The 17,361-nt window shown below is 31.2% G+C and overlaps 2 protein-coding genes across 2 annotated transcripts; one reads left to right on the top strand and one right to left on the bottom strand.

Moving 5' to 3' along the window:
• Nucleotides 1–4,013: 4,013 nt before the first annotated feature.
• Nucleotides 4,014–6,948, bottom strand: LOC112715341 (ferritin-3, chloroplastic). The gene is made up of 7 exons (XM_025767099.3): nucleotides 6,318–6,948; nucleotides 5,990–6,073; nucleotides 5,842–5,902; nucleotides 5,643–5,730; nucleotides 4,844–4,905; nucleotides 4,640–4,705; nucleotides 4,014–4,432 (listed from the first exon to the last, which is right to left on the bottom strand). The coding sequence occupies exons 1-7, from the start codon at nucleotides 6,626–6,628 to the stop codon at nucleotides 4,316–4,318; spliced, it is 789 nt and encodes a 262-aa protein (XP_025622884.1). The 5' UTR covers nucleotides 6,629–6,948; the 3' UTR covers nucleotides 4,014–4,315.
• Nucleotides 6,949–8,288: 1,340 nt separating this feature from the next.
• Nucleotides 8,289–10,377, top strand: LOC112717399 (uncharacterized). The gene is made up of 4 exons (XM_025769441.1): nucleotides 8,289–8,472; nucleotides 9,135–9,481; nucleotides 9,563–10,127; nucleotides 10,220–10,377. Exons 1-4 carry the CDS (start codon nucleotides 8,289–8,291, stop codon nucleotides 10,375–10,377), a joined length of 1,254 nt encoding a protein of 417 aa, XP_025625226.1.
• The last annotated feature ends 6,984 nt before the right edge of the window (nucleotides 10,378–17,361 follow it).

The following is a 17,361-nucleotide window of genomic DNA, read 5'->3' as shown; positions in this document are numbered from 1 at the left end:
GACTTAGTCATTTCTTGGACGTGATCTCTAAAGATCAAGAGCAGTTATTCCTTTATAGTGTGGCAAATTACCCCCAAATTTGAGTTGGTTATCTTCTTCGTGGTAATAACCGAAGTAGTGGGACAGCGTCTGACTTGCTCTCCAAGTTGGGTCAGATGTGGGTATAGAAACCTGCATCTAAGTGAAGTTCAGCCCATATGAATAAGGCTACACGGGTTGGTTTTCTCACTTTTGGACCAACTTCGTGTGGCCCAGCTTTAAAAGTAGCTTGTCCATTAAAGGGTGTGTTAACTAGGCTTATATTTAGTAAGCTCAGGTATGAATAAGTACCATAAAATTTATTCCAGTGCCTATTTTAATATAATTACTAACATTTTATTTTTAGAATTATTAAAAAATTCAAATAAAATAATATCTTATAACTTACTTCATTATTTATTTTAAAATAATTATGAATATTCTATTTTTTAGTTTTATTTAACATTTATTTTCAATTAATTATATTAATATATAAATAAATTAAATTTAATATGATAATACTTATACTAATTAACACAACTTTTTAATTGGGATTAACTTATGTTTAATTTAGTATTATTTTTTATAAAAAATTATTATTAGACCGAAAAAATATATTTTAGACCAATTATTTTTAAATACTAAGATACAAAGAAATAATATTAAAAAATTTCAAACAAAAAATAGTGAAATATAAAATAATAAAAACAAATACAATAAAAAGTTATCCAATATTCAAGTGCATTATCTTCAAACTCTTTTAAAATGATAATTTTTTTATTTAATTCTTCAATCTATTTCTTTATCTTAATCCAAGGTGTTAGCCATTGTATAAAAAGCATATAAATTTATCTATTCTTTAATTAAGAAGAATTACACCCTTTTAAATGTCTTTTGGTATAATGTTTGAGTCCAACATAAATTTAAAGTAATATTCGATTAAAAGAACTAATAGATTAGACTAAATAAAATAACCATCAAATAATTATAAATTTTTTAAAATTTTACAGTTGTTCACAACAATGATAGATGTATTAGTCCAAAGTAATTACAATATTTTTTTTAAAATGGATAATAAAAATTTTATTAAGAGAAGATAAGATGTAATTTATACTTCTCTTTCATGCATAAACACCAATGTACCATTGTATATAGTTACTCATAATCCCTACAAAACGGGAGGTAAGTCAAAAAAACGAAAAAGAAGACACACAACATCCTTCATGGATGTTATTTCATCATTCAATCTCTCAAAGTAAAAATAAAATTAAGCACCTAAAAAATATAATTTTAACATTGAGAAGACTCGACATGTAAAGAGTTGTGCTAAATTAATTGAAATAAAAGAGATAAAGTATAATAACGAATAATAATATTTTATAACTTATTAAAAAAATAGAAATAATGCATCATAGAAGAAAAAAATTATTCTCGAATGAAAGAGTAATTAATAAAAAAATGAGATTCTCTTCTAGCATATATAATTTTTATCGTGAACAAGTTATGAAATACAAGAATATATAAAACAAAAAAGGAAGGAATGAAATTATGTTTTTTTTTAAATTAAAAAAATATTCACGATCATATAATTGATGGTGGGAATATAACTATTAGACAATAAATTACAAAAAAATATTGATAAAAATATTAGATTTGATACTAAAATAAAAAATATAAACAATAAATAAAAATCTGAAATTTAAAATCAAAATATTTAAGATCAAGAAAGAAAATAAAAAATAGTAAATAACAACTCAAACATTAATATGACAATAAATTAAATCAAATAACATATATTCAAATTAAATAATTAATATAATAAATTGATTATAATTATTTGATTCAATAAAGTAAGTTAAATAAATAAAAATATCTTATAAATACTTTTAAAAATCATTAATCAAAATACAGTAGAAAAAAATAATACAAATTAAAAAAATAATTCATTTATTCCAATCAAATCAAATAATTAATATAATTGATTAGTTATAATTAATTTGGTTAAAAAATATTAGATAATTTAATATTTATCTCAATCAAATAAAATAAATAATTAATTATGACACTCTTAAAACTATGAATTATTCTCCATGTACAAGCGTTTTTCTCATACAAGTCATACAAGTCATTTATATTCATGCGCATACATTTTTCTTCGTGTCGTTACTACACGTTCTTCTTCTTCTTCTTCTTTTTGTTGCACATCTTCTTCTTCTTTGTTATTTTTCCCTCTCGTTATCGTTGTCACCAACACCTCCTCCTCTTCCTCCTCTTTCTTCTTCTTTTTTCATTAGATAATGAATAATTTAAGTTCAGATTGTCAATTAAACCAAAACGAAATTGATTATTGTTTTGAATCCAATCAAGTAGCTGGCGTGTGGTTCATTCAAGTTAATTTTTTGTTAGAAGTTTATGACTGTAGGTGAATAATGTTTCATCGTTGATAGTTTGAATTGAATGTAATGTAAAAAATTCTGCATTAAAGAAAATATTTTTCTGTATTTACAGCAAATTTGGGTGTAATACGAAGATATTTGGGTGTAACATGAAGTCATTTGAGTGTATTCTTTAAGAATTTGGGTGTATATGTGCTGATAAATTCTACATAATTCAAAATTCTTCTTCTCCCTCTTCTTCATCTTCTACTGCTGCTTCTTCTTCTTTTTCATCATCATCATCATCATCATCTTTTTTTTCTTATTCATCTTTTTTTCTTATTTTATCTTCTCAAGTTTCTTCTTATTTTACTCTTTTAACAATAATAAAAACAAAAAAAAATCAAACAAAGAAGAAGATGAAACACATAATGATACAAAATTACTTGGAAGAGGATGAACTTACATTTATTCAACTAAAAGAAAGAAAGATATAAGGAATAAAAGAAGGAAAAATGCAGCATTAGAGAAAATATTTTTCTGTATTTGCAGCAAATTTAGGTGTAACACGAAGATATTTAGGTATATTGTTTAAGAATTTTCGGTGTATGTGTGCTGATAAGTTCTGCATAATTCAAAATTCTTCCTCTTCCTCTCCCTCATCTTCTGCTGCTTCTTCTTCTTTATTTTCTTATTTCATATTCTCATAATTTTTCTTGGGAGAAAAAAATCAAACAAAAAAATACATAATGTTGCAAAATCAATAGAAAGAGGAGGGAAAAAATGCAGCAACAATAACAGTAATAAAAGAACTACGATGAAGATGAAACACATGAAGAAAAAGGAGAATAAACACAAAGAAGAAGGAGGAGGAGAAGGAACGCGAAGAAAAAATGACAGTTGTGGCTTTGATCAAGAAAGGAAAAGCATCTTTCATAATAGTGAGTGAGCTTATGAAAACGGTTGAGTAGCGCGTGTTAACACGCTCATATGGGTGAGTGTTATTTTTGTTGAATTTGGCCCAATTTGTATGACTTGTAAATTAAAACGACTTGTACGTGTAGCACTTCTTTAAAACCATTAAGTACAATATATAAAACAAAAAAATTAATACAAATTAATACAAAATTAATTTATTTATTCTAGTTCAAATAATTAATGTAATTAATTAGTTATAACTAATATGGTCAAATACAATATTAAATAATTAAATATTTATTCAATTAAATTAAATAAATAATTAATTAGTTACCGCATTTAAATGAATCAAATAAAATAAATTAAAAAATACTTTTTAGAACATGTCATGTTAGCTATTAATAAAAAAAATCGATTTTAATGATATATAATACATCGCTAATAGATTTCATTTGAATTCTCTACTAATTCTCCGTTAGCTGAATGTTCTAATTAGTAATCACTACATTTCTTATCCTTACATACTTAATACAAAGATGTTGCTAACAAAACCTCTTATTTATAAAAATAAAATATTTCATTCTTTTTATTAACAGTAACATTAACAAATGTTCCTGAAAATATCTTAAAAGTTCAAAGAATTATATCCCAACGAGTGCTCCTAAAATAGAACAGTATCCAAATAGATCCAGACACATTAAATTTCTAAATGTCAGCTTAAAGAGAAGTAATCGATTACTATATTAATGTTGGGTCCGCTAGCATCATAATGTCAAAGTCGAAGCAATTTTATCTAGCATTTGGTCAATAACCCCTTTGGCTCCATCCATAGCCACAACTCAAATTGACAGACAAAAATATCATATCATGGGTCCACTACAAAGCACTATTTAAACCACAAGAAAACCATGACCAGATATAATGCAACTTTTCTTTTCAACTCTAGATAGCTAAAAGACTTGAAAGTGCCTCAACGAACTAGATATCATAACAGTGTAATATCTTCAAGCAGCAACTCCATCTCCATGGAGCAGCATCTGATCAAAGTGCCACACACCATGTCCTTTGCCAACTCTTCTGAGCTGAGCAACATACTCTGATATTTTCTTAATGGCTTCCACCTGCCAAAAACACAAAAGAAAACACAAATAAGAAACGCATAGTTTGTATTGACAGTGGCTTAATTGCAACGCATAAGATGTAATTATGTGAAACCCTTCTGCTTCCAATACCAATACAAAATTGTATCCACTATCTAGATACACTGATCTGAGAATGTACACAAAGTGACGTAATAAATCAAAGAAAACGAAGGGAGTATAATATACCTGTTCACCCAAGAACTCGCTTTCAATGAAATCTGCCAACTGCACGTCATTGTTCTTAGAGGCAACCTGTGAAGCAAGAAGCACAAAAGCATAACGTTAGGAAAGAAAGGAATTTCCTATTTTATAACATTAGAATTAAACATAAATGAGATTAATGGAAGAGGATAAATGCCACAAATCCAAAAATAAGATCATTTATCATACACTGTGCAAATTAAGGAGCTTCTCGTTTGTTAGCTTCTCCAATGACAGAGCAAGTTCCATTGCTGCAACAAAAACAAGCAAGCAAAAAATATATTTAGTGACAAACACATGGAGAACTCACAAGAGATGTTCACTGGAAAAAGTAGAAACTTTGAATAATGCTTCCATCATGTGTTGGTAAGAAATAATGTACTTCTAAACAGAAGTAATTAAACATATTACAAAACAGTTATGTAAATTCATCGTGATTCCCCTCAATTTATAAAAGCAAACATTGACATCAGGCATCAGCTAACGTTTAGATAATATTACAATGACCTTGTATTTGGTGAAATGTCATATTAACTACCTCCATAAGCATAACATTAACCTTTCTCGAAAAGGGATTTAGTGAAGGTTAGTGTAGCATAGACAACTAGAGGAGAATCATGGTAAATTTGACCCGACCTTAGAGAAGGTTAGTGTAATTTTTCCTTAAACATATCCATATAAGATAAATGCAATATGCAATCAGAATTCACTTTAATCATAAAATACTTCACGTAGATGATCATGCTCGAAACTAGACATGAAGAACAACAAAATGGAAATCACGAAATTGAGGAGTTGCCACAAATCTTCCGCATTTCATTATGAATCTGTTATACAGAATCTTGGAATGTTGTCCAATAGTAAAATTCAAAGCTCAATCCACTAAAATCATCCATATCCAACATAGGGAACAGCTTCATTTATTATCAATTACAGAGCACGTAAAAATTGAAGGAAAAGAATGTAAAAAGTGACTAGAAACACTAACCATAAAGTGCATCCCCCTTTTCCACATGATCAAACTCAGAGAGTGGCATCACTATAGATTGCAACGTCACTCTTCCACCCCTTTTATTCTGAAAAGATCACGATAACAACAGATATAAATAACAAGAACTCAACATCACTTTTCCAAATACAGAACCAAAAAACTTGCATTCTTGAATTCAATCGAAGGTAATTTATACCTGGTACTCCATCAATTTCTCAGCGTGCTCCCTTTCCTCTGCACTTGATTCCTTGAAAAACCTGCAATCAGCACCACAATCATCAAATCTTCTATAACAAAATAAACAGACTCCACTATTCATTCAAAATCGAAATCACAATCATTACTTGGCAAGACCCCTCAGCGCCACGTTATCCCTATCGAAGTAAGCAAACATCGCATGGTAAACGTATGACACATTGTACTCCACACTGCATAAACAGAAATAAACAAACAAATAAATAAATACCTAATAATAACAACAACAGCAACCAAAAAATCAGAATAAAAATAAAATAAAATAAAATAAAAGCCTACCAAACATAACAGTAATAATTTATTTTTACACTTTTTTCTAAATTTATATTTGGAATTAATAGCAACTAATTAAATATTTAAAACAAATTTATCTAAAATAAGGAGAAAAGATAAAGGAGAAGAGGTAGGAGAACGCACTTGATCTGTTCATTAATGGCGGCTTCACACTGATCGACGAACTTCTGTCTGGCGAGGGAAACTTGAGGTAAGGTAGGGACAAGGTCGAGCTCCTTCTTCACCTCTTCAAACGGCTCGAAAACGACGCCGCTTAACGGCTTGCTGTTAGAGCCTCCCTTCGTCGCAGCACACATAACAACCAAACCACTCTTCCCCGAAGAAGAAGAAGTCAACGTCGAAACAGAAGAAAAGAGAGGGACCAGCTGGTCACCGCCACCGTTGAGGGGAGAAAAGGAAGGGAAACAAGAAGAAGGTGCAGCTCTCAGAAGCATTTTCGTTACGGTTTCTTTTTTGTTTCTTGAATCTTGATTGAAAGAAAGGGGAACAGAGAAATGAAGAATGGAGAAATGGAAAGAGATATTAATGGAGGGAGAGAGTGTGTGTTGTGCGTGTTTGTGTGGTGAAGGTGTGAGTGATCGAGATGTGGAGAAAGGGACTGAAATGGAGGGGATCGAGAAGGCTCAGCCATTGGATTTTATGACACTTGGACGGTTACGATTCGATGATTGGCGTTGGCGCGTGGTGACCTCGTGGTCTTCCGGGAGATTCTCCAGCTTATTCGCTGAAACTGAAATATCTCGAGTTTTCTTTCTTCGGGTTTCAATAGTCAAGAGTATAGGACTTTTTTTTCATTTAAATTATTAAATATTTTATTTTTCGGAATGCCTAACGCATAAGAAATTTAATTTTTTACACAATGTGGTTAATTTTTTTACGTATCAAAAAGTATGGGGAGTGTTAGGGTAAAGATGCAAATGATACAAAATAATACAGATTTACGAATATTTTAATTTGTGATTCTTGGGAATACCTCGTAGAAATTAGTGTGCAAATCTCTATTAGGAAGTTACTAAATATTTTTTATTAGACCGTAACTATAATTGTCGTTAGTTTAAGAACTAATATTTTTATTTATTTTATATTTAAATTAATATTAATCAATTTTTTTATTAAAAGTGCTAATTTTTTATTTCGCCCTAAAAAGACTGAAAATATAAATAGAAGTAACTTAAGAAAAAAATAAAAACAAAATAATAATATTATTCTTATAGCAAATACTTTTGATATTTATGTTAAAATAAGATTATTATTATTAACTAATTATATTTTAGTAAAATAAAAAGAGTTTACGTAATGATTATCACAAAATAGGCTCAATTTTTTTGATACGGTGGTTTTGTGTGTGCTTTCTCCGGATATGGAGGCATTGAGGTGCAATACAAGGATGTGGGGCAGCTTTTTCATTACTTTTGGGCCCAACAACTCGGACCGTCCGAGTTGTTTGAATTTCAATTTTGGCACAGCAAATCGGTAGGTCCGATTTGTGAAGGAAAGAGATGCTGTGAATCCAGATGATGTAAATTGTAGGGTCCGAGTTGATGGAGGGGAAAAATTTTTTTTGTTGGCTTAAGAAATCGGAGGGTCCGATATGTTTTTTTTATTAATTTTTTGAATGCAAAACACGTAATCGCATGGTCCGATTTCGTTCGGGCTGTAAATAAAAGTTGGTGAAACCGGATCTGACCCTAAGAACAACTCGCATCCTCTTCTTCTTCTTCTTCAACGTCTCTTTAGTCTGGTTCTTAGTTCCTGTATCCTTTACTAGTTTCGCATGATAGTTAAAAAGCCAAAACCAAAGTTTATGAGTTTGTTAATGTGATTGAGAGAAATGAGTGACAGAGTATTATTAAAGGTGTATTATTTTGGTCAGATTTTGTTACAAACATCTGAAGGAGTCAGATTTGTTTGTGAAAATCCATTAGATGTTGTGATTCTTTCACAATCTCATTTGAAGAGCTCAAAGGTGTGATCTGTGAACAGATTAATTCTCAGAGGGCAAGAAGAATATCTTGTATTCTGTATAGATATCCTATACAAGTGTTTGGTGGATTCGTCCAGTTTCAAACGAAATATGTAACGGACGAAGCGAGCATGCAAGAAATGTTTTCCATGTATATTGAAAATCGGAGTCAACTCTTGTTCATCGAGCTGTATGTTGAGTTTGAGCAATCTGAGGCCGACCAGAATATTTTACGGGAAGATTACAATAGTGACAGTGAAAAGGAGTTCGAAAGCAACTATGAATTTGTTGGTCCAGATGGAGATGGGGTTGCAGGTGAGGGAGCTATAGCTCCGGATGTGTCTGACGTGGCAACTGCACTGGCAAACAATGTGCCGTTTGAGGAGCCATCATTCATGCGAGTTTTGGATTTGGAAGCCATGCATGTTCCGGAGTTCCCAGATTATATCAGTTCAGGTACTTAATTCTCCAAACTCATAAGAAGGATTGAAATTATTTATTAATATATATTGATAGTTAGTTGGACCAAGTATTTAATTTTGTTCACCAGTTTGTGTATTTAACTTTAAGATAGGAAATTTAGTTGGGAGTTATTGTATTAGTTGAGTATAAATTAAAATTTATTCGTTATGAAGTTAATTTATTAAATATCTGTTAGTACTTATGAGGTAATTTTGTTAATTAAGTAAATATAAATTCGTATTTACTAATATTTATTAGTGAATTTGTCAATTATGTTAATATAAATTAGTATTTAATAGTATATAATGGTAAAGTAGCATATTAGTTAAATTAAATTTAGTATGTGTTTGCCGGTTTGTTGAATATAAATTAGTATTTATTTAGTAAATTAGTTAAATACAATTATTTTGGAGGTTTTGATCATAATTGATGCAGTGAAAAATGTTTTAGCTTAATTTTTGAATGTTTAAATATTTGTGTTTCTAAAATTGGTTTTATGGTTGTCGTGGTGGCAGGAATTCCTCTTGTCGCAGATGGTGAATTTGCCGTTGGGATGGAATTCAGTTCCAGGGAAGCTGTTATTAAAGCGATAAAAGAGTATACTATTCGAAGATGCGTAGACTACCGGGTGTATGAATCTGAGCCATTGACATTTTATGCGAAGTGTACACAGTATGGGTCAGGGTGTGATTGGGTTATCCGGGTTAGCATGATCAGCCGGAAGTACTGTTGGGTTATAAGGAGGTATAATGGCAGTCACACATGTACCAGAGCCACAATTTCTCAGGATCATTCGAAGCTGGATTCGAGCACAATTGCAGAAGCAATTAAGCCGTTGGTTGAGGCTGACCCCGCCTTAAAGGTAAAGTCGATTATAGCAGAGGTACAATCGAAGTTCAACTACACTGTTAGTTATCGGAAAGCATGGTTGGCTAAGCAAAAGGCAGTGGAAAAAATATTTGGAGGCTGGGAAGCATCGTACGAAGCGTTGCCTATTTGGTTTGAGGCCATGTGTCACAAGGAGCCGTCAGCTGTTGTTCATTTTGAGACTATGCCTGCATATCAAGGCGATGAGTTGGTGACTGATATTCGGGTGTTGCATCGTGTCTTTTGGAGTTATTACCCCTGCATTAGAGCATTTAGACATTGTAAGCCAGTTGTCCAGGTAGATGGGACTCACTTGTACGGAAAGTACAAGGGTTGTCTACTAGTGGCAGTGTCACAGGATGGCAACAACAATATCGTCCCAATTGCGTTTGCGATTGTGGAGGGAGAGACTTCAGATGCGTGGCACTTTTTTCTAAGTAACCTTCGTCAGCATGTTGTCACTCGGGATGGTGTGGAACTGATATCTGACCGTCACGAATCCATAAATGCAACTGTGGAAAGGAGTAACGGGGCTTGGTCACCTCCTAGAGCTTTTCATATGTTTTGTATCAGGCATATAGAGTCGAACTTTCTGAGAAAATTCAAGGCGCCGTACTTGCAGAAACTGGTCATCAACATAGGTACCTCTCACTATAGCTAATTAATTTTGTAACAGAGTTATCTTCAATAAGTGTGTTTACCTCTTTTGTTTCAATTTTTTTTTATCCTTCAGGATATTCGAGGACGGTACGGGAGTACGAGGTGCGTTACCAGCGTTTACGAGAACGAGGCGAGGCATACACTGACTGGTTAAACAGAATCCCCCGAGAACAGTATGCGTTGGCTTTTGACGGTGGTTATCGATGGGGTCATATGACGAGTGCTTTCTGATTCTGTACGACACCAATTTGAGATGCATGATAAAATCCAGTAACTCGTAAATACTCCTCCACTCGATCGTTGTACCAATCTGGCGGAACTGGATGATCACAGGTCAACATTCTTAATTTCTACAAGAAACATAATAAATTATTAGTCATCTCATTAACTACTATTATTATATTACTTACTACAAGAGGACAACATTTTTTAAGCTACGGCCACTCATTAACAAAATCTGCCCATCTAACTCAATAACAAATATTACTTCAAAACCAGTGTCATAGATTTTTTAACATAATTCGACTAAAACAAATAATTGGTGCTTCAGTCAATTAATTATTAATAACATTAACTAATGAGTAGATAAAAATAGATTCATAATACATATATATACATTCCTAATGAAATCTTAACAAAATTAGTAAACTTGAGATGTTGTATTTGTTTATCTATTTGCGATATGGAAAAGAATTTCCTAATCAAATCTTAACATTATTATCATTTGTAATATCAATTATTTATTAACTATAACTATAACTATAACTATAACTAAATTTCCAAAAATATTAATAAATTCTGTCATTTCCTTCTTAAAATATATTCTAATAACAATAATAATTAACTACCTAAGAACGATAATTACAATTAACTACGAATAAAGTAGCACACTTTTAAAAATTAATAATAACCATTCGGTTTTCTTTTTATTTATTCCAGTTTGCAAGGCCACAACAATAATATTTAATGTTCTAATAATTATAAATAATTAAATATTTATCAAATTTTTCAAAAAAAAATTTATTTATACAAAAATTAATAACAATTCCGTTAACATTTGCAAGGCCACAATAATATTTAATGTTCTAATAATTATAAATAATTAAATATTTATCAAATTTTTCAAAAAAAAAGTTTTTTTATACAAAAATTAATAACAATTCCGTTAACATTTTCTACTTTATTTTCTACATATTTTCATATTTTTCCTTCTTTCAGAATTATAATAATAATTATAATAAAAAATTTTAAAAAAATAAAAATAAACTATTGCGTTTTTTTTTTTTGAAACTGCAACATAACCCCGTCCTACAATGTTCATACCGTCAACACACTAACAATAATAATAATGAACATACTAACAATAATTTTTTTATATCCGAAAATCATGAAAAATTTAAAGAAAATTATTAGAAATAGTCCTAACCATTCTATGTTTAATTCTAAGTTCAGATCTTAACAATAATAACAATAATTAAATTTTAACAATAATATTTATAATAATAAAATTTAAATAAAAAAATTAAAATAAACTTACATATTCAGAATGACTAAGATAGTGCATTATATGAAGTTCAGAGCGATCAACATGTTTAGATTTATTTTTTTTGGCATTTTGTTTTCTTCTTCACCATGCAAACCCACCAGCAGCAGAGGAAGAAAGCACAACTATGGAGTTTTAAGGTTCAAAATGATAGCTGAATGAAATAACTCGGATGGTGGGTGAGACTCCTTAATGCATCCATCACTTTCGTCTGTGGGGCAACCTCTCTGGGGAGCAACAACTGCTCGACGCGTGGCCACCATGCAACAAAACGGACCATCCGTTTTCTAGGCGCCAAATCGGACCCTCCATTTTGCGAAACCATTGTCGCACGGTCCGATTTCTGAAAGGCCTGACACCACATCCTTGTTAACCCCTCCCGGTTCCCATAATCCAGTAAAGCACACCCGTTTGATCCATATAGAAATTAAAAAGTGCACAAAATACTAATATTAAAATAATGTGTATTATAAAAAATATATACACGTTAAATTTTAGAATGCTTTATATAAATAAAATAAATATTTATTTATTAATATATATAATTCTCAAATAGATGAATACATCGATTATGCATAATAAATATATAAATTTTAAATGATGTGTCTGAAATAAGTAAGATTTGGAATTGAACAGATTTCGATTGCACTTTTAATGTGTAATTTAGACTATGCAAAATACAAAGATATCAACCGATTGAACGAGATGTGACACATCATCGAGGCACTGAATTTTTGGGATTGGTGTTATATTTTTTTAGCTTATTTTAGAAAAAAATGTTTTTTATTGTCACAGCTTAAAATAAGTTATGACTCGCGTTCAGAAAAAATAGTATCCTAACAAACCTAACAGATTCGAATATAAGATAAATAAGAAGGTTACAAATATTTTTAATAAATTTACCGTTTCTAGAATAAATAATTACATGTTTTTAAACAAAAGATAAAATAAATAAATATGGATGGATCCTGCCAGTGACATATGAAGCAGATAACGTCTAAGAACTTCACAAAGAATATGTATCCATTGCATATCATTACTCTTGAATAGAAAGACTCACATAATCAAGTATTTATTTCTGAAAAATATTTTAAAAAAAAACAAAGTAAGTTTTGCAACCCAATGACTAAACAATATATCTATAATTCACATGAGATTATATAAATATTATTATAAAAATAATTTTAGTTAAAAAATAATAATTTATATGAATAAATGAATCAATAAGGAAGTTCTCATACAGAAATCAAATCAAAAGTTCACACTTAGATGGCTCCATCTCTATGAGTAGCCCATTCCTCTTGTGTGTCTTAACAGTAGAATAACAAATCCAAATTAATGTGTGGTCTACATGTTAGGCTAGCGACGCCCCTGCTAGCTGAGGTCTGAGTTAGATGCATCTAAGTTAACGTCATAACTGCCGTTAACTACGGTTTTCTAATACGAGCCTCCCAAACCAATTCAAAACATATAATTTCAAATATAACAAATTCTTCAGTCTTTCAAATATATGAGGTATCAAATCAAATCAAATAATATTTTTTCATCCAAATTTTTTTCAATCATATTTTCTCAATCTTAAGGCATTTCAAATATTTTTCACAATTTTAAAATAAGTGAGGACCAACAAATACTTCAATGCTTCAAAAAGTATATATTTGAGTAAAATCAAATATTTGAATATAATATAAAACTTCATCAAACATAGATACTCTCATAAAACATATAGTCTTATGTGCATATTAAAATGAGATTAAAAAGAATAAATATTTAGTTTTAATAAATCGATTATTCAAGTCAAATTAAAATCCTTTGATAGTAATTTTGATAATAATCTTTGTAAGTATAACCATAAGTTCAAAGTACTGTATATTAAAATAATTATAAACGCAAAACAAAACAATTATAAACGTAAAGCTTACTCACAACTTAGTCCCAAAGGGACTGAAGATACTGAACTCGGAGCGACAAATTCAAGGTGAGGAGGATTGAAAAAGAATGGAACGAATGAGCGCAGAATTTGGACCGATGGCAACGACAAGGTGGAGCTGGCGATAATTCTGGGAATCCAAAACAGAGCAGAACTAAAATCGAATTAAAAGAAAGACAAGGTAGATTAAATGGTGATAAAATAGGATATGAATGCTATAGCAGAATCAGGAAAAAATTTGGACCGGAATAGTGACAGAAACGGTTCAGCTCCAGCGGTACCAACAGCTCTGGCAGCAAGGACGATGGCTTGGTTCAGGTTCACCCAAACGGCGATAGCGAGCCTCAACGGCGGCGACGGCGACGGTAACAGCGGATGGTTCCTCCTCCTTCACATTTCTCTCTCTCCACGAACTCCTCTCTCTTCGAAGCCCCAAATCTGCAACCGCGATGACGACGACAACTCCGCTTGACTCCACGAGCGACGATGGTGAACGACAATAGTGAGGACGAAGCCTTCCCCCTCGTCTCTGTTGCGCGCTTCCTTCTCCTCCGCGTCTCTCTTTCTCTCTTCCGCTTGATCTCTCTCTCTCTTCTCCATGCTGTTTCTTCTCTTGTTGTGTGGGGTTGAAAGATAGTGAGGGGTAAGGTGAGTGAGAAATGTTAGTGTGTGGCTAAGGCTAGAGGAAGAAGAAAAATATCTAGGAGTGGTCTCCACTATCTTACTTATTTATTTATTTGCATATTTTTCTGGTTATTACATTTATTGTTTAGATTATTTAGTTATATTACAATAATTTTAATTTAAATAGATCAGAATAAAAACAAAATAATTTTAGGGCATTTCAGGTTAGTTAGTGCTTCAAGGTGTTACTTAAAAACAAAGTTAATTTAGACCTGGACGTGAGGTCCAAATGCTTTGGGGTGAGAGTTTCGACTTGTTCACTAGAAAGGTGGTTTATTCGACGTCCTCGCCTGAACAGTAGTGAAAAATGCCTGCAAGAAATTTTGATGCCTAAGTCAACAAAAGTTTACGCATGTTTTAAAGGAGTGTAGGTTGTGGCAGACTCGTATCTTAGTCGGTCTAACCATGTGGATGAGGTGAAACGAATTAGACTCGTTTCTGTTGGACCTAGTTGCTAGTTCGTGGCCCAGATTTGACACTACAGAGCCAAGTTCATAAATTGGGCCACCAACTAGCAACTCGATCCAACAGAAACGAGTCTAATTTGTTTGACCTCATCCACATGGTTGGACAGACTAAGATACGAGTCTGCCACAACCTGCAGTCCTTAAAATCTACATAAACTTTTGTTGACTTAGGCATCAAAATCTCTTACAGGCATTCTTCACTATCGTCTAGGCGAGGACGTTGGATAAACCGTCTTTCTAGTGAACAAGTCGAAACTCTCACCCCAAAGCATTTGGACCTCACGTCTAGGTCCAAATTAATTTCATTTTTAGGTAATACTTCGGAACACTAACTAACCTAAAATGTCCTAAAATTATTTTGTTTTTATTCTGATCTATTTAACTTAAAATTATTGTAATATAACTAAACAATAAAAAATATTTCTTTTAAAATAAACTCAAAAAATATAGCACCAATTCAAAAAATTCAATGCCTCAATGATGTGTCACATCTCGTTCAGTCAATTGATATCTCCGTATCTTCATAGTCCTAATTATACATTACAGGTGAAATCGAAATTTGGTCAATTTCAAATCTTACTTATCTCACATGCACATTGTCTGAAATTTGTGCATTTATTATATATAATCGATGTATTTGAAAATTATATATTTTGATAAATAAATATTTATTTTATTTATATAAAACATTCTAAATATTAACGTGTATACATTTTTTATAATATACATTATTTTGATATTAGTATTTTGTGATAATCATTACATGAACTCTTTTTATTTTGCTAAAACATAATTAGTTAATAATAATCTTATTTTAACATAAATATCAAAAGTATTTGCTATAAGAATAATATTCTTTTTTTATTTTTTTCTTAAGTTACTTCCATTTATTTTTTCAACATCTTTAGGGTGAATGAAAAATCAGCACTTTAATAAAAAAATTTGATTAGTACTAATTTAAATGTAAAATAAATAAAATTATTAGTTTCAAAAATAGACCATGTTTCAAGAAGACTAATGACTAGGAATGTAATCAATTCGGTTTGGTTCGCTTTTATTTAAAAATATTATTTTCAGCATTTATGCAAAGTAACAAATTGTGAAGCATACTATAAGTTTATGAAACAACAACAAATTAATCCAACAAATTAATTCAGCAACAAGAACATCTAATAATATGCAACAAATTGTGAAAAAACCAAAGATCAGGGAGACAAAACCAGTCTTGAAATTTAATCGAAAAGAAAATGTAATTAGGATTCAAGTGGCCGGGCAGCAACTAAGTAGGAAAAAAAACCTCTGTAACCGCCAAATTTTTTTATTTTGGTTGTATGAGTTAATATTCAGAATTGGAATCTTTGTTGATATAATATAAAGAAGTAAAAATTTAACAAATTAAATCAAGTGGATTTATAATTAAAATTGTGATGAGAAGTATATATATACAAAGAGGCAAGTGAAGTCAAGTCAAGTCAACGATGATATATATTGGTAGCAAGCTTCTTCAATTCGTTGTTGTTACTTCGTTGATTCCTCTTCTCATTATCAGAGCTTTTAATGAAAATAAGGATAAATAAGAATGGTAGTTGAAAACTTTAAATCTAAAACACATACAGTATCGTATGGTTATGATTGTGTGGATCATATCGGTCATACAAACAACAACAGTAACATATTTCAAAATTCAAATAGACCAGCAATAAGAACATCTAATAACTTACAACAAATTGTGAAAAAACCAAGTTACTAACCTCAGAAGACGACATTGTGAGTTGCAGAAGAAGGCTCAGACTAAGGGTTTGCTCGGCGACGGAGAAGAACGGCTTAGACGGAGATCGACGAAAGCTAGACGATGGCGTGAAGACTATGGATAAACGACGACGCTCTCATCTCTCTACAACGCCTGTGATAGAAATTGACGACGTCCTTCACGGTGACTAGATGACGACGCTCTCAGCTCTCTGGCTCTCATTCTCTCAGAGTCTCAGGCATGGAGGAGAAAGATGGAAATGAGTTTACTGATGGATTGTGTTGTGGGGTTGTGGCTGCGCTGAGTGCTAAGTTAGGGATTTGGAGGTTTGGTTATCAGGTTAAAGGGAAAATTTGTAAAAACAAGCATTTCTGAACCTATTTCTTGATTTGGTTTGGTTTTCTCTAAACCAACCAAAAACAGAGCCGAACTGATCGGTTTAATTTGAAAAAGACCAAAAAAATTAGTTTTTTCGACTTTTCATTCGATTGTTGTAAATTTCGGTTCGATTTCGCGGTAAATTTCGGTTCGATTCGATAACTTACACCCTACTAATGACAGTTATAAAGTCACGGTCTAATATAAAAAATTTAGTAACTTGTTAATAGAGACCCCCACATTAGTTTTCACGTAGTGCTCCAAAGAACCACAAATTAAAATATTCATAAATTTATATCATTTGTATATTTATGGTAACACTCTCCAAAAAATATTGGTACTACACAATAAAATAGATGTATATAAATTATTTACACTGTTATTATGATATCATTACAAGACGTAGTATGCGATTTAATTTCATATTTTTTTTAAATTTTAATCTTGCAAAACGCATGTTGCA

Source organism: Arachis hypogaea, chromosome 10 (genome assembly GCF_003086295.3).
Source record: "Arachis hypogaea cultivar Tifrunner chromosome 10, arahy.Tifrunner.gnm2.J5K5, whole genome shotgun sequence".
NCBI lineage: Eukaryota > Viridiplantae > Streptophyta > Magnoliopsida > Fabales > Fabaceae > Arachis > Arachis hypogaea.
The sequence above is the reverse complement of the archived record's forward strand: the minus strand, read 5'-3'. Positions and strand labels throughout refer to the sequence as shown.

Coding starts and splice junctions, on each gene's coding strand:
- LOC112715341 (XM_025767099.3), bottom strand. CDS start 6,628: ATGCTTCTGAGAGCTGCACCTTCTTCTTGTTTCCCTTCCTTTTCTCCC. Junction 6,074..6,317: donor GCCATTAATGAACAGATCAA/GTGCGTTCTCCT, acceptor CTGTTTATGCAG/TGTGGAGTACAATGTGTCAT. Junction 5,903..5,989: donor GCGCTGAGGGGTCTTGCCAA/GTAATGATTGTG, acceptor TGCTGATTGCAG/GTTTTTCAAGGAATCAAGTG.
- LOC112717399 (XM_025769441.1), top strand. CDS start 8,289: ATGCAAGAAATGTTTTCCATGTATATTGAAAATCGGAGTCAACTCTTG. Junction 9,482..9,562: donor AGGCTGACCCCGCCTTAAAG/GTAAAGTCGATT, acceptor GCTAAGCAAAAG/GCAGTGGAAAAAATATTTGG. Junction 10,128..10,219: donor GAAACTGGTCATCAACATAG/GTACCTCTCACT, acceptor TTTATCCTTCAG/GATATTCGAGGACGGTACGG.